The 9273-nt window shown below is 46.3% G+C and overlaps 1 protein-coding gene across 1 annotated transcript; it reads left to right on the forward strand.

The window, feature by feature from the left end:
* INS49_003799 (uncharacterized protein) lies at positions 1–6259 on the forward strand (the record flags this gene model as incomplete). The annotated part of the gene is made up of 3 exons (XM_043164589.1): positions 1–12; positions 1930–1942; positions 4941–6259. The coding sequence occupies 3 exons, from the start codon at positions 1–3 to the stop codon at positions 6257–6259; spliced, it is 1344 nt and encodes a 447-aa protein (XP_043019354.1).
* Positions 6260–9273: the final 3014 nt, after the last annotated feature.

The following is a 9273-nucleotide window of genomic DNA, read 5'->3' on the forward strand; positions in this document are numbered from 1 at the left end:
ATGCCCCTTAAGGTACTTATATAATATCCTTAACGCCTATAACCTTTTAAAAACCCCTTAAGTACTTAATAAAACTTAAAGTACTTTAAAGCTTTAAAGTATTAATAAATAATATTTCTTTTAATTAATTTATATACTTAATTAATATATTTTAATTAAATACTTTAAAAAATATTAATAAAAATAAATAATTAATATAATTATCTTATTTATTTAATTAACTTAAAATTATTAAGAGAAATAATAAATATTTATTATTAATTTAGCTATATAAATAACTTAATTAAATTTTTAAAATATTTACCTTTTAATAATAATTAATATTTAATTAATAAGCATAATCTTTCTTTTTTATACCCTTTTTTTCCTTTTCCTTATACTTTTATTACCTTTCTTTTTTTCTTTTCTTTTTAGCAATAATAATTTTTAATATTAAATATCCTTAAGAATTAATATAAGTTAATTTACTAAGTAATAATAGCATTTAAGCGCTATTACTTATAAGTAAATAATTTAAAAGCTAATTATTAATTTATAAACATAATAAAAGAATATTTTCTTTCCTTTTTCTTTACCTTATAATTAACTATCTTAAGATTTACCTTAATAATAATAGCAATAACCTTAATAGCAATAATGCTTGCTATTAATTATAAGAAAGCCCTTACCCCCTAGCTATTTAATCCTCCTTAAAAACCCTTTAAAAGCAATTATCTTCCCTTAAGCGCTATTTATAAGCATTTATAAATCCTTAAATTATAACAATAAAGTTATTTATAAAAGCTATAAATGCACAATATAAAAACGTTATTTATTAATAATATAACTTAATATTTAAATTAAAATATAAGCTAAAGGCATATATCTTTAATATTTATTGCAATAAATTAGCAAGTAATGCTAATAATGCTAATGATTTTAATACTTCTCCTTAGCTAATTTCTTCTTAATAGCCTTAAAGGCAATCATAGCCTTCTTTATAATTAACTTATCCTTAATAAGTTACTTTTCATTAACCTCCTCCTTAGCTAACTTCTTCTTAATAGCCTCCTTTTTTATAAGGCCATTAAGTATATTAATAAAAATACCCTTTTATATTATTTAATTAATTATATTATGCATATAAAATATTAAAATTATTAAAGCTTTAATAATATTAGCAGCTATTATTATTATTATAGCCTTAAGGAAAGCTAAGCATATAATTAACGTTATTATAAGCTTTAATAAATAATAATTAAGAATTATTAAAAGGATAAAGAAATAATTAAAAGGAAACTATTTAAAATAATAATTATTATACTTTTTATAAAAATAATTATAATTTAAAAAAAAGGATAATTACTTAGCATTAAGTAATAACCTTAATAATATTTATAATAATTATTTTAATAAATATTTTAATAATAATAATAATTAAGCTAATAATTATAACTTAAACTTTTAATTAATTAAAGTATAATATTTAAATATTTTAAAGCTTTAAAGTATTAATAATTAAATAATTTAATTAAGTAATTTAAGTAATTTAAACATTTAAAGCATTTAAATACACTTGTACTTAAATACTTATACTTAAATACTTGCACTTAAATACTTATACTTAAATACTTGCACTTAAATACTTGCACTTAAATACTTACACTTAACTCCTTAAAGCAATAATTATAAGGTACTTAGCCCTTTATAGCTCCTTAAAAAATAAGATATTTATATTAATTAAGTAATTTAATTAATTAAGTAATAATTTAATGGAAAAGCATAATTTTAAAGCATATATATATATATATATATAAAAGACTATTAATATAAAAATAATATATATAAGTATTATATATAATATGCTTATATAATAAGTGCGTTATAAGCAATATATAAATTTAAAGGGTCTTAAGGGTTTCCCTTAGTTTTATTATCTAGCAGGGCTAGTTACTATTAGCTGGTTGCTAGCTGGCGGGGATATGCCCGGAGGAGAAAGGACCAGAGCTAGCGGAGAGCGAAACAAGGGAAGGGGAGAGCGGGGCGGCAACCGAGGCGGGAGAGGAGAGCGAAAAGGAAGGAGAGACGGGAGGGAGGGAGGAGGAAGGAGAGAAAAGCGAAAGGAAGAAGAAGAGAAGGAAAAGGGAGAGAAGGAGGAAGGGGAGGGAAGGGGGAGAGAGGAGGGGGAGGAGGAGGGAAACGGGAGGGAGGGGAGGAGAGGAGAGAGGGAGGGAGAGGAGAAGGGAGGGGGAAAAAGGAGAAGAAAGAGGAGGGAGGAGGAAAAAAGAAGAAAGGGAGGGGAGGGGAGGGGAGAGGAAAGGAGAAGAAAAAGAAAGAAGAAGGAGGAAACGGGGGGAAGGAGGGGGAAAAAAAAGAGGAGAGAAGGGAGGGGGGGGAAGGAGAGGGGGAGAAGGGGGGGGAGGGGGGGAAGGAAGGGAGGAAAAGAAGGGGAGGAAGGAAAAAGGGAAGGGAAGGGAAGGAAAGGAAAAAAGCGGAGAAAGGAGAGGAGAAGAGGAAGGAAAAAGGAAAGAGAAGGAAGAGAAGGAAGGGGGGGGGGAGGGGGAGGGGGGGGAGGGAGAGAAAAGGAGGGGAGGAAGAGGAAAAAAGGAAAAGGGGACGGGAGGAGAAAGGGAAAAAAAGAGGGGGAGGGCGGGAAAGGGGGAGGAGAGGGAGGGGAGAAGAAGAAAAGAAAACCGGAGGGGGGGAAAAAGGGGGGAAAAGGGAAGGAAGAGGAGGGGGGAAAAAGAAAGAAAGAAAAGGAGGGGGAAGGGGGAGGAGAAGAAGGGGGAGGGAGGAGAGAGAAAGAAAAGAAAAGAAGAGAGGAGAAGAAGGGGGGGGAGAAGAGAAGAGAGAGAGGGAAGGGAGGGGGAGAGGAAGGCGGGAGGAACGGGGGAAGAGGGAGGGGAGGAGAGAAAAGAGGAGGGGAGGGGGGGGGGGAGGAGAGGAGAGAAGAGGAAAGGGAGGGAAAAGAAGAGAAAAGGGGAGGGGGGCCGGAAAAGGGAGGGGGGAAAGGAGAAGAAGAGGAAAGGAGGGGAAAGAAGAAGAAAGGGGGAGGAGAGGGGGGAGGAGGAGGAGGAGGAAGGGGAAAGAAAGGGGGGAGGAGGAAGGAGGAAAAAGAAGAGAAGAACGGGAGACGGGGGGGGAGAGGAGGAAGAAGAGAAGGGCGGGAGGGAAGGGGGAGAGAGGGAGGGAAAAGAGGGCCGGAAGAGGGGAAGAAAGGGAAGGGGGAAAGGAAAGGGGGAAAGAGGAGAAGGCGGGGGGGGGGAAGAGGAGGAAGAAAAAAGAAAGGAAGCGGAAGGAAAAAGAGGGGAAAAAAACGGGGAGGAGAGAGAGAGGGGGAGGGAGGGGAGAAAAAGAAGAAGGGGGGGAAAGAAAAGAAAAGGGAGAGAAGAGAGGGAGGGAGGGGAACGGGAAAAGAAGGGGGGGAGGGAAAGAAGAGAGAGAGAGGGGGGGAGAAGGAAGAGAGGGGGAGAGAAGAGGAGGAGGAAGAACGGAAAGAGAGGGACGGGGGGGGGAAAAAAGAGGGGGAAAAGAGAAGAAGGAGAGGAGAAGAAGAGGGGAGAAAAACGGGAGGGGAGAAGGGGAGGGAGAAGAAGGAAAAGGGGGGAGAAAAGGGGAGAGGAGGGGGAAAGAAGGGAGGAGGAAAGAGAGAGGGGGGGAGAAAAGGGGAAAGGGAGAGAAGGGGGGGGAAGAGGGAGGGAAGGAGGGAAAGGGGAGAGAGGAGAGGAGAAGGGGAAAGAAGAAGAAGAGGAGAGAGAAAGGAAAAGAGAAAGGGGAGGGGGGGAGGGAGGGAGGGAGGGAGGGGAGGAGGGGGGAAAAAGGGGGAAGGAAAGGAGAGGGAGGGAAGAAGAAGGAGAAAAGGGGCGGGAAGGAGGAAGGAGAGAGAGGGGAAAAAGAGGGGGAGGGGAGGGGAAGAAAGGGAGAAGGAGGGAAGAGGAGAGAAAGAGGAAGGGGGGGAGGAGGAGAGGGGAAAGAGGAAGAAAGAGAAGGGAGGGGGGGAGAGAGGGGAAGGAGAAGGAGGAGGGAGAGAGGGACGGGAGAGAGGGAGGAAGAGAGAGAGAGGGAAGGAGGGAGAGAAGAGGGAGAAGGCGGGGGGGGGAAAACGGAAGGAAGGAAAAGAGGAGAGGGAAGAGAGAAGGGAGGAGGAGGAGGGGAGGGAAAAGGAGGGGGAAGAAAAAAAGGAAGGAGAAAAAGAGGAAAAGCGGGCGGGAGAAGGAGGAGAGGAGGGGAGAAGAGGAAGGGGGGGAGGGGGAAAAGGAAGGGAAAGAAAGGGGAAGGGGGGGGAGGAGAAAGGGGAGGGGGAGAGAAGGAAGAGAGAGAGAGGGCGGGAGGAGAAGAGGGAGGAGGAAGGAGGAAAAGAGAAGGAGGAGGGGGGGGGGGGGGGGAGAGAAGAGGAGGAGAAAGGGGGGGGGGGAAAAAAAGGGGGGAAGAAGAAAGGAGGAAAAAGAGGGAGGGGAAGGAGGAGGAAGAAGGAGAAACGGGAGAGGAAGGGGAGGGAGGGGGAAAGAGAGAGGGAGGAAGAAGAGGAGAGAGGAGGGGAGGAGAAGAGGAGAAGAAGGAAGGGGAAAGGAAAGGAAGAGGAGGGGGAGGGAGGAGGAGGAGAGGAGGGGGAGGGAGGAGGAGGAAGGAGGGGGGGAGGAGGAGGAGGAGAAGAAAGGGGAAGAGAAGGAGGAGAAGAAAAGGAAAGGAAGGAGGAAGAAAAGAAAGGGGAGGAGGAAAGCAAGAGGGGAAAAGGGGAGAGAAAGAGGAGAAGAAGGGGGGGGAGAAGAAAAGGAAGGAAAAGGGGGGGGAGAAGGAGAAGGAAGGAGGGAGGGGGAGGAAGAAGAAGGCGGGGAGGAAGAAGGGAAGGGGGAAGGGAGAAAGGAAGGGGAGGAGGAGGGGAAGAAAGAAAAGGGGAAAAAGAAAAGGGGAAGGGGGGAAAAAGAGGAAGGGGGAGGAAAGAGAAAGAGGGGAGGGAAAAGAGGGGAAGGGGGAAAGGGGAGAAGAGAAGGGAGAAGGGGAAGAGAAAGAGGAGGGGAAGAAGGACGGGAGAGGAAAGGAGGAGGGAGGGAGGAGGAGGAAGAGGAGGGGGGGAGAAGAGGAAAGGGGAAGGGAGAAAGAGAGGGAGGAAAGAAAGAGGGAAGGAAAGGGAAGGAGAAGGAAAAAAGAAGGGAGAAGGAAGGGGAGAAGAGGGGAGGAAGGGAGAGAAAAAGGAGGAAAGAGGGAAGGAAGAGGAAGGAGAGGAGGAAGAAGAAGGAGAGGGGAGGAAAGAGGGGGGGAAGAGAAAAAGAGGAAAGGAAGAGGGGAAAGGAAGAGGAGAAAGAGAGGAGGAGAAAGAGAGAAGGAAGAGGAGAGGAGGGAGAGGAAGAGAAAAGGAAGGAGGAGGGGGGAAAAAAAAAAAAAGGGAGAAGAGAAGGAGGAGGGGGAGGAAGGAGGAAAGAAAAAGAGAGAGGAAGGGAAGGAAGGGGGGAAGGAAGGGGGGGAGAAGAAGGGAGAAAGGAGAGGAAGGAAGAAGAGGAAGAGGAAGAAAGGAAGGGGGAAAGAGAGAGGGGGGGAGGAAGAGGGAAGAAGGGAGAGGGAGGAAGGGGAGGGGGAGGGAGAAGAAGAGAAGAGAAAGAAGGGGGGAAGGGGGAAGGGAGGAAGGGGAAAGGGAGAAGAGGAAGAGAAGGGAGGGGGAGGAAAGGGGAGAAGGGAGGAGGGAAGAAAGGAGGGAAGGAGGGGGAGGAAAAGGGGGAGAGGGAGAGAAAGAGAAGGGGAGAGAGAGGAGGGGGAGGGGAAGGGAAGAGGAAGGAGGAAAAGAAGGGGGGAAGAGAGGGGGAAGAGGGAACGGAGAGGGAGGAGGAAGGAGGGGGAAAAGGGAAGGGAAGGGGGAGAAGGGGGGGAGGGAGGCGGGAGAAGGAAAGAGGGGAAGGGAAGGAAAGAGAGGAGAAGAGAAGGAAGAAGGAAAAGGGAAAGGGAAAGGAGGAAGAGAGGGGAGAAGGGAAAAAGAGAGAAAGAAAAGAAAAGGAGAAGAAGGAAAGGGAGGGAAGGAGGGGGAGAAGAAAGAAGGGGGGGAGGAGAGGGGAGGGGCGGAAAAAGAAAGGAAAGGGAGGAAGAGGAGAGGAGGGAAGAAAAGGGAGAGGAAGGAGAAGGAAAGGAAGAGAGGGGGAGGGGAGAAGGGAAGGAGGGAGGGGAAGGGGGGAGAAAGGGAAGAGGGGAAGGAAAGGGAAGGGAAAGGAGAAAAAAGAAAGAGGGGGAGGAAGGAGGAAGGAAGGGAGAAGGGAAGAAAGGGAGAAAAAAAGGGGAAAGAGGGAATTTTTAATAAGAAGGAAGGAAAGGAGGAAAGGGAAGGAAGAGGAGAAGAAAAGAGAAGAAGAAGGGGGAGAGAAAAAAAAGAAAAGAGAAGGGAGAAAAAGGGGAGGGGAGGAAGGAGGGAATAAAGAGGGGGGGAAGAAGAAAGGAAAGAAGGAAGGAGAGGGAAAGAAAAGAAGAAAGAAGAAAGGGGGAGAAGAGGAAAAAAGGAGGGAAGAAGGGAGAGAAGAAGAAAAAGGGGAACTTAAGGAGGGGGGAAGATAGAAGGAAGGAAAAGAAAGGAAGGAAAGGAAACGGGGAAGAAGGGGAGGAGGGGGGCGGGGGGAAGAGGAAAGAAAGAAGTTAAATTTAAAGGGGGGAAAAAATCCCGGAAAGGAGAAGAAAGGTGGCGAGATAAGGGGGTGGGGGAAGGGAGGGTGAAGAGAGGAAAGAGAGAGAGGAAAGAGGGGGAAAGGGAAGGAAGGGGGGAGAGAAGGGGAAGGAGAGGAAAGAAGGGGAGAGAGAGGAAAGGAGAAGGAAGAGAGAAGGACTCCTCTTAAAGAAAAGGGAAAGGAATAAGAAGAGAGGAAAGCGGGGAAAAAGAGAGGAAAGGGAGGGGAAGGAAGGGACTAGAAGGGGGGGAAAGCACTTTTTGAATTCCTCTTGAGGGAAATTTAAAGGAGGAGGGAAGGGAAAAAGGGAAGGGAAGAAAGAAGAAAGAAAGAGGAGAAAAGAGGGGAAAGGAGAGAAAAGAAGGGAAGGGAAGGGAAGAAGGGAAGGGGGAAAGAAAAGGAGGGAAGGAAGAAGAGATAAAAAAGGGATTCCCCTTTTTCCTCTTTTTTCCCTTCTCTTCCGAAGAGAAGGGAGGAGGAAGGAGAAGGAAGAGGATAAGGGAAAGAAAGGAAAAAGAAAGAAGAAGAAGCGGAAGGAAGAAGAAAAAAAAAAGGAAGGAAGAGAAAGGAGGAAAAGGAAGAGAAGAGGGGAAGGAAGGGGGAAAGAAGAACGGAAGATAAAAGAGGAAAGAAAAGAGAGGAAGGGAAGGGGAGGAGAGGAAAGAAGAGAGGAGGGAAAGGAAAAAAAGAAGAAGAGGGGAGAAAAGGAAGAGGGGAAAGAAGGGAAGAAAAGAGAAGAAGGAAGAGAGAGAGGAAATAGAAGGGAAGAAAGAGAAAGGGGGGGAAGGGGAAGGAGGAAGAGGGGGGAGGAAGAGGAAGGAGAGGGGAGAAAAAAGAGGAAGAAGGAAGGGAAGAAAAGGGGAAAGAAGGAAGGGAGAAAGAAGAGAGGAAAGAGGAAGAAGAGGAAGAGGAAGGAAGAAGAAGGAAGAAAAAGGAGAAGAAAAGAGGGAAGGGGAAAGAGAAGAGAGGAGGGAGGGGAGGAGAGAGAAAAAGGGGGAGGAGGAAGAAAGAAGAAAAAGAGGAGGGGGAAGAGAGGAAAAAGAGGGGAGGGGAGGAAGAAGAGGAAAGGAGGAAGGGAAAAAGAAGGAAGAAAAGAAGAAGAAGTAAGGAGAAGAAGAGAGAAAAGAAAAGGAGGAAGAAAGAAGGAAAGAAAGAGAAGAGGGGAGAAAGGAAGGGAGGAAAGGAGGAAAGGAAAGAAGAGAAGGAAGGGAAGAGGGAGAGGAAGGGAGAAGAAAAAGAGGAAAGAGGAGGAAAGGGAGGTTTCCTTAGAAAGGGGGAAGGGAGAAGAAAAGAAGAGAAAGGAAAGAGAAGAGGAAGAAGAAAAGGGGCGGAGAAGGGAGAGAAAAGGAGAAAGAAGAGAGAAGAAGAAAAGAGGGAGGAGGGAGGGAGAGAAGGGAAGAAGGGGAGAAAGAGAAAGAAGAATAGAAAAAGGGAAGGGGAAGGGAAGAAGGAAAAGGAGGAAGAGAAGCTTCTAAGGGGAGGAAGGAGGAGGGAAAGGGGGAAGGGGAAGAGGAGAAGAGAGAGAGGATTTCTCTTTCCGAAGAGAAGGAAGGAGAGGGAGGAAAGGGAAAGGGGAGGAGGGGAAAGAGAAAGAAGGAGGGGGGGAAGAGAGGAGGAAAGAAAGGAGGGGAAAGAAGGGAGAAAGAGAAGGAGAGAAGAGGGAGGAAGGAAGGAGAGAGAAAGGAAGAGGGGAGGAGGGGGAGGGGAGAAAAGAAAGCGGAAGGGAAGAAAAGGAAAGAAGGGGAGGAAAGAAAGTCCTCCTGGGAAGAGGAGGGAAAGAGAAGAAAGAGAAGAAGAGAAGGAGGGAGGAAAAAGGCTTCTCCCCTGGAAAGAAGGAAGGGAGAAGCTCGAAGGGGAAAAAAAGGGAGGAAGAAAGAGAAAAGGACTTCTTGGGAAAAAAAAAGAAAGGAAAAGAGAGAAAGGAAAGAATCGGAAGGAAAAGAGGAAGGAGATTGGGAGGAAGAGAGGAAGAGAGAAGATAGGGGAGGGTCCTTGCCCTCCGAGGAGAAGGAGGAAAAGGGGAGAGAGAGGGGAAGAAAGAGAAGGGGGAGGGGAGAGAGGGGAAGGAGAGGAGAGGAGAGAAGAAGAAAGGGAGGAAAGAAAGGGGTCTAAAAGGAGGAGGAGAGGGGGGGAGGAGAAAGGGGAAAGAAGGAGAAGGGGGGAAGGGGAAAGAGAGGGAAAAGGGAGGGAAAGGGAGGGAGGGAGAGGAGAGGGGGAGGAAGGGAGAAGGGGGGGAAAAAGAGGGAAGGAAGAAGGGAAAGGAGGAGGGAAAGAGAGAGGAGAAGGGGAAGAAAAAGGAAGAAGAAGGGGGGGGGAGGAGAAGAAGGGGAGAAGGGAGGGGAGGAGGGGAAGGAAAGAGGGAAAGAGGAGCGAGGGGGGGAGACCCGAAAGAGGGGGAAAAAGGGGGGAGGGAAGAGGGAAAGGAAGGAGGAAGAAAAGAAGGAAAGGAGAAGAAGAAGGAGGAGAGGGGGGGGGGGGGGGGAGGGAGGGAGGAGGAAGAAGGAGAAAGGGAGAGGGAGAGGAGGGAGAAAAAGGGAGGAGAAAGGGGGAGAGGGAGGAGAGAGAAGAGAAGAGAGAGAGAGAGGAGGAAGGGAAGAAGAGAGGAAGAGGGGAAAAGGAGGAGAGGGGGGAGAAGGGGGAAAAGGGGGGAAAA

This window comes from Diaporthe citri, assembly GCF_014595645.1.
Source record: "Diaporthe citri strain NFHF-8-4 chromosome Unknown scaffold_10, whole genome shotgun sequence".
NCBI classification, from domain to species: domain Eukaryota; kingdom Fungi; phylum Ascomycota; class Sordariomycetes; order Diaporthales; family Diaporthaceae; genus Diaporthe; species Diaporthe citri.